At 48.1% G+C, this 18,471-nt stretch overlaps 1 protein-coding gene across 1 annotated transcript in view; it reads right to left on the reverse strand.

Annotated features, from left to right (window-relative positions):
* LOC134983815 (paternally-expressed gene 3 protein-like) overlaps positions 1-18,471 on the reverse strand; it is a 161,092-nt gene that overhangs the window by 10,616 nt on the left and 132,005 nt on the right. The window contains exons 5-7 of the mRNA XM_063949439.1: positions 8,762-8,840; positions 6,924-6,955; positions 4,831-4,909 (exon numbers count right to left, since the gene is read on the reverse strand). Of these exons, the coding sequence (XP_063805509.1) occupies positions 4,831-4,909; positions 6,924-6,955; positions 8,762-8,840 (190 nt within the window). The remainder of the gene's footprint in view (positions 1-4,830; positions 4,910-6,923; positions 6,956-8,761; positions 8,841-18,471) is intronic.

Below are 18,471 nucleotides of genomic sequence, written 5' to 3' on the forward strand. Positions count from 1 at the left end.
CCAAGTCGCTAGTGGCCGCAGGCACCACAATAGGTTGGTTCAGATGAAATGCTGATACCACTTTAGGGAGAAAATGCGGACGAGTCCGCAGTTCTGCCCTATCCGAATGGAAGATTAGATAAGGACTTTTATAAGATAAAGCCGCCAATTCAGATACTCTCCTGGCAGAGGCCAGGGCTAGTAACATAGTCACTTTCAATGTGAGATATTTCAAATCCACCTTTTTCAATGGTTCAAACCAATGGGATTTGAGGAAATCTAAAACTACATTTAGATCCCACGGTGCCACCGGAGGCACCACAGGAGGCTGTATATGCAGTACTCCCTTGACAAAAGTCTGGACCTCAGGGACAGAGGCCAATTCTTTTTGGAAGAATATTGACAGGGCCGAAATTTGAACCTTAATGGATCCCAATTTGAGACCCATAGATAATCCTGATTGCAGGAAATGTAGGAAACGACCCAGTTGGAATTCCTCCGTCGGAACCCTCCGATCCTCGCACCACGCTACATATTTTCGCCAAATGCGGTGATAATGTTTCACGGTGACTTCCTTCCGTGCCTTAATCAAGGTAGGAATGACTTCTTCTGGAATGCCTTTCCCTTTTAGGATCTGGCGTTCAACCGCCATGCCGTCAAACGCAGCCGCGGTAAGTCTTGAAAAAGACAGGGACCCTGCTGTAGCAGGTCCCTTCTCAGAGGTAGAGGCCACGGTTCGTCCGTGAGCATCTCTTGAAGTTCCGGATACCAAGTCCTTCTCGGCCAATCCGGAACCACTAGTATTGTTCTTACTCTTCTTTGCCGTATGATCTTCAATACCTTTGGTATGAGCGGCAGAGGAGGAAACACATACACTGACTGGTACACCCAAGGAGTTACCAGTGCGTCCACAGCTATTGCCTGTGGATCTCTTGACCTGGCGCAATATTTGTCCAGTTTCTTGTTGAGGCGAGACGCCATCATGTCTACAATTGGTCTTTCCCAACGGTCTATTAACATGTTGAAGACTTCTGGATGTAGACCCCACTCTCCCGGATGAAGATCGTGTCTGCTGAGGAAGTCTGCTTCCCAGTTGTCCACGCCCGGGATGAACACTGCTGACAGTGCTATCACGTGATTCTCCGCCCAGCGAAGAATCTTGGCAGCTTCTGCCATTGCACTCCTGCTTCTTGTGCCGCCCTGCCTGTTTACATGGGCGACCGCCGTGATGTTGTCCGACTGAATCAACACCGGCTTTCCTTGCAGGAGAAGTTCCGCCTGGCTTAGAGCATTGTAGATTGCTCTTAGTTCCAGAATGTTTATGTGAAGAGACTTTTCCAGACTCGTCCATACTCCCTGGAAGTTTCTTCCTTGTGTGACTGCTCCCCAGCCTCTCAGGCTGGCGTCCGTGGTCACCAGGATCCAATCCTGAATGCCGAATCTGCGGCCTTCTAATAGGTGAGCCTTCTGCAACCACCACAGAAGTGACACCCTTGTCTTTGGTGACAGGGTTATTCGCAGGTGCATCTGCAGATGCGACCCTGACCATTTGTCCAACAGATCCCTTTGGAATATTCTTGCATGGAATCTGCCGAATGGAATTGCTTCGTAAGAAGCCACCATTTTTCCCAGGACTCTTGTGCATTGATGTACTGACACTTTTCCTGGTTTTAGGAGGTTCCTGACCAGATCGGATAACTCCTTGGCCTTTTCCTCTGGAAGGAAAACCTTTTTCTGAACCGTGTCCAGAATCATTCCTAGGAACAGCAGACGAGTTGTCGGGATTAAATGGGATTTTGGAATATTCAGAATCCACCCGTGTTGTCTTAGCACCTCTTGAGATAGTGCTAAAGCTGTCTCCAGCTGTTCTCTGGACCTTGCCCTTATTAGGAGATCGTCCAAGTATGGGATAACTAATACGCCTTTTCTTCGAAGAAGAATCATCATCTCGGCCATTACCTTGGTAAAGACCCGAGGCGCCGTGGACAATCCGAACGGCAGCGTCTGAAACTGATAGTGACAGTTTTGAACAATGAACCTGAGGTACCCCTGGTGTGCGGGGTAAATCGGAACGTGTAGATACGCATCCTTGATGTCCAAGGATACCATAAAGTCCCCTTCTTCCAGGTTCGCTATCACTGCTCTGAGTGACTCCATCTTGAACTTGAACTTTTTTATGTAGAGGTTCAAGGACTTCAGATTTAGAATAGGCCTTACCGAGCCATCCGGCTTCGGTACCACAAATAGAGTGGAATAATACCCCTTTCCTTGTTGTAATAGGGGTACTTTGACTATCACCTGCTGAGCGTACAGCTTGTGAATGGCTTCCAACACCCTCTCCCTTTCGGAAGAGACGGTTGGTAAGGCAGACTTCAGGAAACGATGAGGAGGATCCGTCTCTAATTCCAACCTGTACCCCTGAGATATTATCTGCAGGATCCAGGGGTCTACCTGCGAGTGAGCCCACTGCGCGCTGTAATTTTTGAGACGGCCCCCCACTGTCCCCGAGTCCGCTTGAGAGGCCCCAGCGTCATGCTGAGGTTTTTGCAGGAGCCGGGGAGGGCTTCTGTTCCTGGGAAGGAGCTGCCTGTTGGTGTCTCTTCCCTCTTCCTCTGCCTCGTGGCAGGTACGACAAGCCCTTTGCTCTCTTATTTTTGTAGGAGCGAAAAGGCTGCGGTTGAAAGGTCGGTGCCTTTCTCTGTTGGGGAGTGACTTGAGGTAAAAAAGTGGATTTCCCGGCAGTAGCCGTGGCCACCAAGTCTGATAGACCAACTCCAAATAACTCCTCCCCTTTATACGGCAAAACCTCCATGTGACGTTTTGAATCCGCATCGCCTGTCCACTGTCGTGTCCATAAGGCTCTTCTGGCTGAAATGGACATAGCACTCACCCGAGATGCCAGTGTGCAAATATCCCTCTGTGCATCACGCATATAGATAAATGCATCCTTTATTTGTTCTAACGACAGTAAAACATTGTCCCTATCTAGGGTATCAATATTTTCAATCAGGGATTCTGACCAAACTACTCCAGCACTGCACATCCAGGCAGTTGCTATAGCTGGTCGTAGTATAACACCTGCATGTGTGTATATATTCTTTTGAATAACTTCCATCTTTCTATCTGATGGATCCTTAAGTGCGGCCGTCTCAGGAGAGGGTAACGCCACTTGTTTGGATAAGCGTGTGAGCGCCTTGTCCACCTTAGGGGGTGTTTCCCAGCGCGCCCTAACCTCTGGCGGGAAAGGGTATAATGCCAATAACTTTTTTGAAATTATCAACTTTTTATCAGGAGCAACCCACGCTTCATCACACACGTCATTTAATTCTTCTGATTCAGGAAAAACTGTTTGTAGTTTTTTCACACCATACATAATACCCTGTTTTACGGTATCTGTAGTATCAGCTAAATGTAACGTCTCCTTCATTGCCAAAATCATATAACGTGTGGCCCTACTGGAAAATACGTTTGAATTTCTACCGTCGTCACTGGAATCAGTGCCCGTGTCTGGGTCTGTGTCGACCGACTGAGGCAAAGGGCGTTTTACAGCCCCTGACGGTGTTTGAGGCGCCTGGACAGGCATTAATTGATTGTCCGGCCGCCTCATGTCCTCAACTGACTGTTTAAGGGAAGATAAACCATCACGTAATTCCACAAATAAAGGCATCCATTCTGGTGTCGACCCCCTGGGGGGTGACATCTGCATATTTGGCAATTGCTCCGCCTCCACACCAATATCGTCCTCATACATGTCGACACCACGTACCGACACACACCGCAAACTCACAGGGAATGCTCTAATGAAGACAGGACCCACTAGCCCTTTTGGGGAGACAGAGGGAGAGTCTGCCAGCACACACCACAAAGCGCTATATATACAAGGGATATCCTTATATTAAGTGCTCCCTTATAGCTGCTTTAATATATATATATATAGCCATTAATGTGCCCCCCCTCTCTGTTTTACCCTGTTTCTGTAGTGCAGTGCAGGGGAGAGACCTGGGAGCCGTTCTGACCAGCGGAGCTGTGACAGAAAATGGCGCCGTGTGCTGAGGAGATAGGCCCCGCCCCTTTTTCGGCGGGTTCTTCTCCCGCTATTTTTCCAGTCAGGCAGGGGTTAAATATCTCCATATAGCCCCTATGGGCTATATGTGAGGTATTTTTAGCCTTGTATAAGGTTTATATTTGCCTCTCAGAGCGCCCCCCCCCAGCGCTCTGCACCCTCAGTGACTGCCCAGTGAAGTGTGCTGAGAGGAAAATGGCGCACAGCTGCAGTGCTGTGCGCTACCTTATGAAGACTGAGGAGTCTTCAGCCGCCGGTTTCCGGACCTCTTCACGCTTCAGCATCTGCAAGGGGGTCGGCGGCGCGGCTCCGGGACCGGACTCCACGGCTGGGCCTGTGTTCGATCCCTCTGGAGCTAATGGTGTCCAGTAGCCAAGCAGCAAATCCACTCTGCATGCAGGTGAGTTTACTACTTTCCCCCTAAGTCCCACGTTGCAGTGATCCTGTTGCCAGCAGGACTCACTGTAAAGAAAAAAACCTAAACTAAACTTTCTCTAAGCAGCTCTTTAGGAGAGCCACCTAGATTGCACCCTTCTCGTTCGGGCACAAAATCTAACTGGAGTCTGGAGGAGGGTCATAGGGGGAGGAGCCAGTGCACACCACCTGACCTAGTAAAGCTTTACTTTTTTGTGCCCTGTCTCCTGCGGAGCCGCTATTCCCCATGGTCCTTTCAGGAACCCCAGCATCCACTTAGGACGATAGAGAAATGTGATTATCAGATGATGTGTGTATATAGGGGGCCCCCATACCTGCTCTCCCCTGTACAATACATGACAGTTTCCTCTTACCCAGTGATGTGAGGGGCCGGTGATTCTCCATCATCACGTCCTTGTACAGACCCCTGTGCTCCTCTATATACTCCCCCTCCTGCATGAAGACATAGACAGTGACATCCTGACACCTTATAGACACCAGACACACACAGTGATACAGTCATCACCCAGACACGTCTCCTGGTGTAACTGTATAATGTCCAATTCCCAGCAGTCACCTCTCCAGTCATCACCCAGACACATCCCCTGGTGTTACTGTATAATGTCCCATTCCCAGCAGTCACCTCTCCAGTCCTCATCCAGACACATCCCCCGGTGCTACTGTACTCCCAGATCTCCTCACCTCCCCAGTCATGTCCCTGTATTATTACTATAGATATAAGTGATGTCACTGTGACACTCCCGGTCCCCTCACCTCTCCAGTCATGTCCCTGTATTATTACTATAAAAAGAAGTGACGTTATTGTGACGCTCCCAGATCCCCTCACCTCCCCAGTCATGTCCCTGTATTATTACTGTAGTACCCTAGTGATTTGAAGGCCTTGGGACACTATGAGGGGGCAAATCAATTAATGAATGTGTAGATCTATAAGGTAATAGAGATGGTGCCAACTGATGTATACCATATATGTGATAATAACTTGGATCTTTCTAGTGATCCAATAATGTATAGTGTGTTTATGCATGTTATTATTCTGTGCCTGCTCTGAAGGTGAGGGGACTCTGGTTAGCGCGCAGTGCGCGGGGGAGATCATGGAGAAGCTTCCAGAGGTCCCGTGTGCTGAGAGAGGTGGCTGGGCGCGTGTAGTGGCGGTTTTGTTGGTGGGCTGACTTTGGGGAGAGAAAAAGGCTGGCGGCTGAGACAAGGGAGCTTACAGGAAGGCGGTTCCCTGCGAGTGAGAGAGCCCCTGTGGGGGAAAGGAATTGGATGTTTTCCGCTGCGGGTGAGAAGCGCTGTGTTAATTTCCCCTGATGGACGCCGAGTAGGGACGACCCGGTGGCTGGATGTCACGGAAAGTGCTGGGAGGTAGAGCACTGGCGGGGCAGGCTAGTACATGGGAGGAGACCGCAGTGCGGGCAGCAGCTACCAGGAGTCCAGCAGTAGCAGACAGTTTATCCCCGAGGCAGAGCTGTGTCCCTCATCCCAGCCCGGTTGTTGGAGGAGGCGGAGTTGGGGGGAGGTCCAGACCGGGCACACTATCATTGTAAGTGCAGGATACCCCCATATAAATCCTGCTAATCTGCATATTCCCCTATCAGCCTTTAACTATTAAAGTACCAGCCCCCAGCACAGTAACACAGGGACCAGCAGCATCGGTGGATCTGAGGAGTACAAATAGCACCGCTAGAGACTCCATATCCATTAGATAATGACCAGCCGGGTAGCAGTCATAAAGAGTGCGGTGGTGTATAATGATGAAAGCAGCTCGGAGAGGGCGCAGGGTCACCTAAACTTGGAAATTATACACTAGGGAGACTAAGCACCCCTCGCCTATCAGAGACAGGTGCCAATAACCAGGACTTCTGTATGTTCTGGAGCCACCCCCACGGATCTACAGTGGGGCTATGCTTATACTGGGACAGGTAACACAGATCATCACCCCCCTATATGTAACAAGTAGACCACGGGTGTCAGGGATTCCAGGGTGGACAGCTCCACGTACTACCTTCCTGTTTCAGGCTGTCTAGGAGCGCTACAATTAGATCTTCCATGGAAACCATGCTATTCATTGCCGTAAAGTAGGTATTGCTCAACAATCGTGAGGACAATTGCTCCAAGTGGAGACCCATATAACCCAGAGTACTTCTTATACACAGACACGAAAGGGCCGCAACCGTGCACGATTATAGTAAGAGAACCCGGGTGGTTTTTCAAACGCAGCCCCACAACTTTCTTGTGGAATCATATTTTATGTATTGTATGCATTACCTTATGTATAGGTGGTGTATATTATTATGTATAGGTGGGGTAGATTATTATGTATAGGTGGGGTAGATTATTATGTATAGGTGGGGTATTAGTAGAACGGTTCATGGTTTGAGTATTATATGATATAACTGTATAAGGTGGCCTATAACTTCTTGCATATTAAAACTAGTATACTTACCGGTGGAACTGTCTTCGTATCTGTGGAAGAGCCTGAAATCACAAAGGAAAGGTACAATAGGTAAATGTGCATAGTCCTATCTGGTTACATCACATACCGACCACTACAGGGGTAGGGTATTTCTTAAGCGATTAGAGTATTGGGCTCTAAATAGCTTGGGTAGAGGCACATTGCACATATACACTGTACCCCCAGGAAAAAGAGGGGTTACATTACTATAGATATGTGATGTCACTGTGACACACCCAGATCCCCTCACCTCCCCAGTCATGTCCCTGTAATATTACTATAGATATGTCATGTCACTGTGACACTCCCAGCTCCCCTCACCTCCCCAGTCTATCACTGTATTATTACTAAAGATATGTGATGTCACTGTGACATTCCCAGATCCCATCACCTCCCCAGTCATGTCCCTGTATTATTACTATATATATATATATATATATAAGTGATCTCACTGTGACACTCCCAGTTCCCCTTACCTCACCAGTCATGTCCCTGAATTATTACTAGAGATATAAGTGATGCCACTGTGACGCTCTCAGATCCCCTCACCTCCCCAGTCATGTCCCTGTTTTAATACTATAGATATAAGTGATGTCACAGTGACACTCCCAGGTGTGTGATATACATTTGCTTCATACTGAGCAATATATTCAATCCCAACAATTACATATAATAAGATTTATAATAATAATAATAATAATAATAATAATAAAGACACAAAAGGCTGCACCCCAGTATAAAAATAATAACGGATGTCTTTAAAAGCAGGACACCTCAGACCATTCCTCCAGTATTGTAGGACATCACCACCACTCCCAATGTATAATAATAATAATACCAGGACACCACAAGCTGCTCCACCTGTATAATAATAATAATAAAACAATAATAATAATTACAGGACACCACAGGCCGCTCCCCCTGTATAATAGTAATAATAATAATAATAACAGGACACCACAGACCGCTCAACCTGTATTATAATAATAATAATTACTGGACACCACAGGCCGCTCCCCCTGTATAATAATAATAACAACAGGACACCACAGGCCGCTCCCTCTGTATAATAATAACTGGACACCATAGGCTGCTCCCCCTGTATAAACAGGACAACACAGGCTGCTCCCCCTGTATAGTATTAATAACAGGACACCACAGGCTGCTCCCCCTGTATAGTTTTAAAAATGGGACACCACAGGCTGCTCCCCCTGTATTATAATAATAACAGGACACCACAGGCTGCTCCCCCTGTATAATAATAATAACAGGACACCACAGGCTGCTCCCCCTGTATAGTAATAATAATAATAATAATAATAATAACAGGACACCACAGACCGCTCCCCCTGTATAATAACAATAATAATAACTGGACACCACAGGCCGCTCCCCCTGTATAATAATAATAATAATAATAATAATATTAACAGGACACCACATGCCGCTCCCTCTGTATAATAATAACTGGACACCATAGGCTGCTCCCCCTGTATGTAACAACAGGACAACATAGGCTGCTCCCCTTGCATAGTATTAATAACAGGACACCACAGGCTGTTCCCCCTGTATAGTTTTAAAAATGAGACACCACAGGCTGCTCCCCCTGTATAATAATAATAACGACACCACAGGCTGCTCCCCCTGTATAATAATAATAACAGGACACCACAGGCTGCTCCCCCTGTATAGTAATAATAACAGTACACCAAAGGCTGCTCACCCTGTATAATAATAATAACAGGACACCACAGGCTACTACCCATTTATAATATTAATAACAACAGGACACCAGAGGCTGCTCCCCCTGTATAGTAAGACGCCATTACCTGATCTCCACGGACACTGGGAGGCTGCAGTAGTCGATGAAAACTCACTTCCTGTATGTGGAACGCACAGTCCGGAAATAAGGTGGAACGCACAGACAGGAAGTAGGGCATGATTGGCAAAGGCTGCTTACTGGTTACTGGCCCCTCCCCTCCTTCACCCTGCCAACAGCCCCGCCCTCTGTAAATACTATTGCCATATATGTCCTCAGTGGAGGAGGCCGGCGGCCATTTTCTTGTAGACCAGTCTGGCAGAAGCAATAGGTTCCCTGACCGTGTAGTGACGTCAGGAGAGGCGGCCATTTTCCCCTGGTCTGAGCTCCGCCTTCCTTCTATCATTCCCACAAGGCAGCAGGAGCAGAGGGCAGCCATTGCTGTGTCTGGCAGCAGGTAATGATATTATTATTATTATTCTATAGGCTGAGCAGCTCTGGTGTCAGGTTCTGTACTACAGGGGGAGCAGCCTCTGGTGCCTTGTTATAGTGCAGCTGGAGCAGCCTCTGGTGCTGCATTATCCCTGTACAGGTGGCTGACACTCCAGTGTCCTATTACTGTAATACAGGTGGTGCAGACCCCGCCGTTACCGTAATATAGGTGGCGCAGACCCCGCCGTTACCGTAATACAGGAGGCGCAGACCCCGACGTTACCGTAATACAGGTGGCGCAGACCCCGCCGTTACCGTAATACAGGTGGCTCAGACCCCGCCGTTACCGTAATACAGGTGGCGCCGACCCCGCCGTTACCGTAATACAGGTGGCGCAGACCCCGCCGTTACCGTAATACAGGTAACGCAGACCCCGCCGTTACGTAATACAGGTGGCGCAGACGCCGCCGTTACCGTAATACAGGTGGCGCAGACCCCGCCGTTACGTAATACAGGTGGCGCAGACGCCGCCGTTACCGTAATACAGGTGGCGCAGACCCCGCCGTTATCTAAATACAGGTGGCGCAGACCCCGCCGTTACCGTAATACAGGTGGCGCAGCCCCCCGCCGTTACCGTAATACAGGTGGCGCAGACCCCACCGTTACCGTAATACAGGTGGAGCAGACCCCGCCGTTACCGCTATTCTGTACATATAATGGCATTGTACTATACAGGGGAGCACTATGTGTTGTCCTACTCTACAGGGGGAGCAACCTGTGTTTCCCTTTTATACAGGGGGAGGTGCCTGTGGTGTCGTGTTACTATTATTATATAGGGTAAGCGGCATGTATTGTCTTCCTATACAGAAGGAGTGGCATGTGTTGTCATAATATACAGGGGTAGCATCCTGTGCTGTCATAGTATACAGGGGGAGTGGCCTGTGTTGTCATAATATACAGTGGTAACCACCTGTGCTGTCATAGTATACAGGAGGAGCAGCCTGTGTTGTCATAATATACATGGGTAGCATCCTGTGCTGTCATAGTGTACAGAGGGAATGGCCTGTGTTTTCATAATATACAGTGGTAGCATCCTGTGCTGTCAAAGTATACAGGGGAAGTGGCCTGTGTTGTTATGATAGACAGGAGGGGTGGTCTTCAGTATGCCGGCGGTCGGGCTCCCGGCGACCAGCATACCAGCGCCGGGAGCCCGGGAGCCGGCATACCGACACTTATTCTCCCTCGTGGGGGTCCACGACCCCCCTGGAGGGAGAATAAAATAGTGTGGCGCGCGTAGCGTGCCACCGTGCCCGTAGCGTGGCGAGCCCGCAAGGGGCTCATTTGCGCTCGCCACACTGTTGGCAAGCCTTTGGCCGGCCTCCCGGCACCGGTATGCTGGTCACCGGCAGATCGTAGTGAACCCGACAGGAGCGGCCCATGTTGTCATAATATACAGGGGTAGCATCCTGTGTTGTCATAGTATGCTGGAGGAGCATCCTGTGTTGTCATAGTATACAGGGGGAGCAGCCTGTGTTGTCATAGTATACAGGGGGAGCAGCCTGTGTTGTCATAGTATACAGGGGGAGCAGCCTGTGTTGTCATAAAATACAGCGGTAGCATCCTGTGCTGTCATAGTATACGGGAGGAGCGGCCTGTGTTGTCATAATATAAAGGGGTAGCATCCTATGTTGTCATAGTATACAGGGGGAGCTGCCTGTGTTGTCATACTATACCGGAGGAGCAGCCTGTGTTGTCATAAAATACAGGAGGAGCAGCCTGTGTTGTCATAAAATACAGGGGGTAGCATCCTGTGCTGTTATAGTATACAGGGGTAGCATCATGTGCTGTTATAGTATACATGAGGAGCGGCCTGTGTTGTCATAATATACAGAGGTAGCATCCCGTTTTGTCATAATATACAGGGGGAGTGGCCTGTGTTGTCATAGTATACAGGGGGAGTGGCCTGTGTTGTCATAGTATACAGGGGGAGTGACCTGTGTTGTCATAGTATACAGGGGGAGCAGCCTGTGTTGTCATAATATACAGGAGGAGCGCCCTGTGTTGTCATAAAATACAAGGGTAGCATCCTGTGCTGTTATAGTATACAGGAGGAGTGGCCTGTGTTGTCATAATATACAGGGGTAGCATCAGTGGTCGAAGTGGAAATTTTAAAGTGGGGGTAAGCAAAAGTCAAGGACTCAATCATGCGCGTGCGCTCCAGAAAACGGGGCGTGATCACTTAAAAGGGAGCGTGTCTCGTGTAGTAGAACCCCTTATACTATCTAGTACTGGTGCCCCTTTCACATTATAGCACACAGTACGATCCGAAATTCACATTGTAGCATACTGAATGAGCTGAAATTCACATTGTAGCACACTGAATGAGCCGAAATTCACATTGTAGCACACTGAATGAGCCGAAATTCACATTGTAGCACACTGAATGAGACGAAATTCACATTGTAGCACACTGAATGAGCCGAAACTCACATTGTAGCACACCGAATTAGCCAAAATTCACATTGTAGCACACTGAATGAGCCGAAATTCACATTGTAGCACACTGAATGAGCCGAAACTCACATTGTAGCACACTGAATGAGCCAAAATTCACATTGTAGCACACTGAATGAGCCAAAATTCACATTGTAGCACACTGAATGAGCCGAAATTCACATTATAGCACACTGAATGAGCCGAAATTCACATTATAGCACACTGAATGAGACGACAGTCACATTATAGCACACTGAATGAGCCGACAGTCACATTGTAGCACACTGAATGAGCCGAAATTCACATTGTAGCACACTGAATGAGCCGCAATTCACATTATAGCACACTGAATGAGCCAAAATTCACCTTGTAGCACACTGAATGAGCCGAAATTCACATTATAGCACACTGAATGAGCCGAAATTCACATTGTAGCACACTGAATGAGCCAAAATTCACATTGTAGCACACTGAATGAGCTGAAATTCTCATTATAGCACACTGAATGAGCCGAAATTCACATTGTAGCACACTGAATGAGCCGAAATTCACATTATAGCACACTGAATGAGCCGAAATTCACATTATAGCACACTGAATGAGCCGAAATTCACATTGTAGCACACTGAATGAGCCGAAATTCACATTATAGCACACTGAATGAGCCGAAATTCACATTATAGCACACTGAATGACCAGGAAGTCGGTACCAACCCCCACAGATACATCGGAAGATAAGTCTCCGTATTGACTGCATAGGCTGAAAAGCCGTGCCGGACGACGTCCCCTCGCCAGGCTGCGGCTAACTTCTGCGTTCCGGTGTGTATATCACCCCACCCGTGTGATTATACCGCCCCATGTGTATACCGTCACCCTGTGTGTGTATACTGCCTCCCTGTGTGTGTATACCGCCCCCCTGTGTGTGTATACCGCCCCCCTGTGTGTGTATACTGTCCCCCTATGTGTATAGTGCCCTCCATGTGTGTATACCGCCCCCTCTGTGTGCATACCGCCCTCTGTGTGTACACTGCCCTCTGTGTGTTTACCACCCCCTATGTGTGTATACTGCCCCCTGTGCTGTTATAGTATACATGAGGAGCGACCTGTGTTGTCATAATATACAGGGGTAGCATCCCGTTTTGTCATAATATACAGGGGGAGTGGCCTGTGTTGTCATAGTATACAGGGGGAGTGGCCTGTGTTGTCATAGTATACAGGGGGAGTGACCTGTGTTGTCATAGTATACAGGGGGAGCAGCCTGTGTTGTCATAATATACAGGAGGAGCGCCCTGTGTTGTCATAAAATACAAGGGTAGCATCCTGTGCTGTTATAGTATACAGGAGGAGTGGCCTGTGTTGTCATAATATACAGGGGTAGCATCAGTGGTCGAAGTGGAAATTTTAAAGTGGGGGTAAGCAAAAGTCAAGGACTCAATCATGCGCGTGCGCTCCAGAAAAGGGCGTGATCACTTAAAAGGGAGCGTGTCTCGTGTAGTAGAACCCCTTATACTATCTAGTACTGGTGCCCCTTTCACATTATAGCACACAGTACGATCCGAAATTCACATTGTAGCATACTGAATGAGCTGAAATTCACATTGTAGCACACTGAATGAGCCGAAATTCACATTGTAGCACACTGAATGAGACGAAATTCACATTGTAGCACACTGAATGAGCCGAAACTCACATTGTAGCACACCGAATGAGCCGAAATTCACATTGTAGCACACTGAATGAGCCGAAATTCACATTGTAGCACACTGAATGAGCCGAAACTCACATTGTAGCACACTGAATGAGCCGAAATTCACATTGTAGCACACTGAATGAGCCGAAATTCACATTGTAGCACACTGAATGAGCCGAAATTCACATTATAGCACACTGAATGAGCCGAAATTCACATTATAGCACACTGAATGAGCCAAAATTCACGTTGTAGCACACTGAATGAGCCGAAATTCTCATTATAGCACACTGAATGAGCCGAAATTCACATTGTAGCACACTGAATGAGCCGAAATTCACATTATAGCACACTGAATGAGCCGAAATTCACATTATAGCACACTGAATGAGCCGAAATTCACATTGTAGCACACTGAATGACCAGGAAGTCGGCACCAACCCCCACAGATACATCGGAAGATAAGTCTCCGTATTGACTGCATAGGCTGAAAAGCCGTGCCGGACGACGTCCCCTCGCCAGGCTGCGGCTAACTTCTGCGTTCCGGTGTGTATATCACCCCACCCGTGTGATTATACCGCCCCATGTGTATACCGTCACCCTGTGTGTGTATACCGCCCCCCTGTGTGTGTATACCGCCCCCCTGTGTGTGTATACCGCCCCCCTGTGTGTGTATACCGCCCCCCTGTGTGTGTATACCGCCCCCCTGTGTGTGTATACCGCCACCCTGTGTGTGTATACTGTCCCCCTATGTGTATAGTGCCCTCCATGTGTGTATACCGCCCCCTCTGTGTGCATAACGCCCTCTGTGTGTACACTGCCCTCTGTGTGTTTACCACCCCCTATGTGTGTATAGTGCCCCCTGTGTGTATATACCGCCCCCCTATGTATATATACCGCCCCCATATGTGTATATTCTGGCCCCTTATGTGTATATACCGCCCCCCTATGTGTGTATACCACCCCCTATGCGTGTATACGACCCCCTATGTGCGTATACCGTCCTCTATGTGTGTATACCGTCCTCTGTGTGTATACTGCCCCCTATGTGTATACCGCCCCCTATGTATGTATGTATGTATACTGCCCCAATGTGTTTATACCCCCATGTGTATATACCGCCCCCTATGTGTGTATAACTCCCCCCTATGTGTGTATAGCGCCCCCTATGTGTAACAACCTTGTATCAGCAGTGACATCAGTGTGTGCAGTGCTGTGTGTGTATGACACTGGTAATATACACTCCATGCACCACACACTGCAGCACACACACCCCTGCCCGGCAGGAGAGGGGGCGGCGGCAGAGGAGACCGGGGGCGGAGCTCTGTGTATAGGAAGGGGCGGGGCACTGTTTCCGGGTCACCATCTGCAAAGCGCATGGGATTATGGGTAGGGACAGCCGCAGTCACTAAGCAACCAGGAGCAGCCCCGCCCAGTCTTTCGACACAGGCCGCAGATACCCATCACTCATCATCCAGCCCCGCCCTATCTACCCGCCATTGGTCGGAGCGTCCCATCACTTATCGTGACGTTTTGAGAACAAGAGGGGGCTGGACTGCGAGCAGTGAGCAGGAGAAAAGTGACTGGACTCTGCGACCAATAGCTAGAGTCAGGGGTGGGGCTGGCTGAGTGACGGGATGCTGCAGCCTATGAGAGAGTGGGCCGGGCTGGTGGCTGATCCCATGCGCTGTGTAGGAGGCAGCTGTGGGCGGGGACTGTGCTGCTGCCAATAGGAGGGATAGGGGGCGGGGACAGTGCTACAGTGTATGGGAGTAAGAGGGGGCGGGGCTATGACATATGGGAGGAAGAGGGGCGGGGCTGCGGCGTATGGGAGGGTGAGGGTAGTGATGGGAAATCTAGTTCACTTTGGTGATTAGTTCATTATGATCTAGTTCACTCAGAAGATTAGTTCATGTAGTTCATCCTGTCACTCACTGACTCTGAGACTGAAAGGAGTGATTGGATGTAGAACTAGTCTAGACTATTACACATAGAGGAGGTATTTCTAACACTAGCTCATTGTAGGAGTAAATGATCAGATAGGTGTAATATGTCAGATTGTTTTATATGTAAGAAAAGCAATAAGTTATATAACAACCTTCTAGTGACATACGTATCTCTGCAATATTACTCCCATTGGTGGTACTCCTTTTTACTTCATAATATGCAAGTGACCCAAATCCAGAGTAACCTCATAAGTCACTTTTTCTGCTTTTAAAATACAATAATTAAAAGGGAAAAATAGTCCCTTTGCCCCAATGTAACAGACCTTAGAGAGAGATAAAGTGGAGATGTTGTAAAGTAACCAATCAGCTTCTGTCATTTATCTTCAACAGTATATAAAGTGACAGAAGCTGATTGGTTGCTAGGGGCAACTGCTCAACTTTATGTTACTTGAAGGGGCATAGTACATATCCCCCTGTGACTTGTGTGGAGTAATCAGACCCTACAGGGACTCAGCACTGTGTCTGTAGCTGATTGGAAGTGTAGCTTGTCACCTAATATACTGGGGGAATGAATCATGGCTATATGCAGTTCAGCATCAGCTCCATACAATGCATATGCCTGAGCACAGCAGTGCCACACATGGTAGCTTAGAGGTACTGCACTGACTCGTATGGCTGTATGAGTCATTGAGTCAGTGAGCTGATCAGTGATCTGTAATGAATCACTGAACTGCTGAACTACTTGCAAGGAGAGTGACTCATGAGTTGTCAGGACAATGCAGCTCAGTATCAGCTCCATACAATGCATATCCCTGAGCACAGCAGTGCCACACATGGTAGCTTAGAGGTACTGCACTGACTCGTATGGCTGTATGAGTCATTGAGTCAGTGAGCTGATCAGTGATCTGTAATGAATCACTGAACTGCTGAACTACTTGCAAGGAGAGTGACTCATGAGTTGTCAGGACAATGCAGCTCAGTATCAGCTCCATACAATGCATATGCCTGAGCACAGCAGTGCCACACATGGTAGCTTAGAGGTACTGCACTGACTCGTATGAGTCATTGAGTCAGTGAGCTGATCAGTGATCTGTAATGAATCACTGAACTGCTGAACTACTTGCAAGGAGAGTGACTCATGAGTTGTCAGGACAATGCAGCTCAGTATCAGCTCCATACAATGCATATCCCTGAGCACAGCAGTGCCACACATGGTAGCTTAGAGGTACTGCACTGACTCGTATGGCTGTATGAGTCATTGAGTCAGTGAGCTGATCAGTGATCTGTAATGAATCACTGAACTGCTGAACTACTTGCAAGGAGAGTGACTCATGAGTTGTCAGGACAATGCAGCTCAGTATCAGCTCCATACAATGCATATGCCTGAGCACAGCAGTGCCACACATGGTAGCTTAGAAGTACTGCACTGACTCGTATGGCTGTATGAGTCATTGAGTCAGTGAGCTGATCAGTGATCTGTAGTGAATCACTGAACTGCTGAACTACTTGCAAGGAGTGACTCATGAGTTGTCAGGACAATGTAGCTCAGTATCAGCTCCATACAATGCATATGCCTGAGCACAGCAGTGCCACACATGGTTGCTTAGAGGTACTGCACTGACTCGTATGGCTGTATGAGTCATTGAGTCAGTGAGCTGATCAGTGATCTGTAATGAATCACTTAACTGCTGAACTACTTGCAAGGAGAGTGACTCATGAGTTGTCAGGACAATGCAGCTCAGTATCAGCTCCATACAATGCATATGCCTGAGCACAGCAGTGCCACACATGGTAGCTTAGAGGTACTGCACTGACTCGTATGGCTGTATGGTATGAGTCAGTGAGCTGATCAGTGATCTGTAATGAATCACTGAACTACTTGCAAGGAGAGTGACTCATGAGTTGTCAGGACATTGCAGCTCAGCATCAGCTCCATACAATGCATATACCTGTGCACAGCAGTGCCACACATGGTAGCTTAGAGGTACTGCACTGACTGGTATGGCTGTATGAGTCAGAGATCTGATCAGTGATCTGTAATGAACTACTGAACTACTTGCAAGGAGAATGACTCGAGTCGTCAGGACAATGTAACTCAATCAGCTCCACAGAGTGAGTCCACTCCATCTCTGAGCACAGCAGTGACCCCTGTGGCAGCAGAGATGTACTGACTCATGAGTATTGCTGAGTGAGAGCTGAATAACAACAGTGCTGCTGCAGCTGCACCTACACAACACCCAGCAGAAGGTTTAGCACAGCAGTATGCTCAGGAGCCAGTAGTACCAGAAGTAGCAGCAAGTGTTTGGACATCTGGACTAATAGGACAGTGATTGTATCACAGAAAGGTGAGCAGCATGACCACACATGCTCACTCACTCACAGACACACATAGACTTTGGCTAGGCAGCGCAGATGCTATTTTTTTAGGGTGCGGTATTGAAAGTCGACAGTAACTAGGTCGACAATGTCTAGGTCGACCACTATTGGTCGACAGTAACTAGGTCGACAGGGTGTCTAGGTCGACAGGGTCTTTAGGTCGACATGTTCTAGGTCTACAGGTCAAAAGGTCGACATGAGTTTTGAATGTTATTTTGGTGTCGTTTTGTTCGCTCAGCACAGATTACCGTTCCAATCGTAGTCCACGTGGATCGTTAAGTATGAAAAGGTTAAAAAAAAGAAAAAATTTGTGAAAACCTCATGTCGACCTAAAGACCCTGTCGACCTAGACACCCTGTCGACCTAGTCACTGTCGACCAATAGTGGTCGACCTAGACATTGTCGACCTAGTTACTGTCGACTTTCAGTCCGGGTCCCATCTTTTTATTAGATCTGTATTGCTGGGCTGTGTTGTACTTTTACCTTTCATTTCACAGCATCAGATTCAGGAAGTGAAAATCCAGTGAAGTGAATGAGACAGTGAGAAGCCTAATGCAGCTGCTGGCTCTATTCTGTCTGTGTCTGACTCCTCCTTCCTGATGAACTAATCTTTGCCAAAGCTGTGACCTGAACAAACTAGTTCACTTTGAAGATTAGTTCATTTTGAACTAATCATTCATGAACTACCCATCACTAGAGAGGGAGAGAGGGCGGGGCTGGGTCTAACAGTGACTGGAGCTGCGGCCTATGGGCAGCGAGTGGGCGGGGCAGCTCCTGGTTGCTGAGTTGCCGTGGTAGTCACTACCCATAATCCCATGCGCTATGCTGACAATGGCTCGG

The sequence above is a fragment of the Pseudophryne corroboree genome (assembly GCF_028390025.1).
Source record: "Pseudophryne corroboree isolate aPseCor3 chromosome 3 unlocalized genomic scaffold, aPseCor3.hap2 SUPER_3_unloc_25, whole genome shotgun sequence".
NCBI lineage: Eukaryota > Metazoa > Chordata > Amphibia > Anura > Myobatrachidae > Pseudophryne > Pseudophryne corroboree.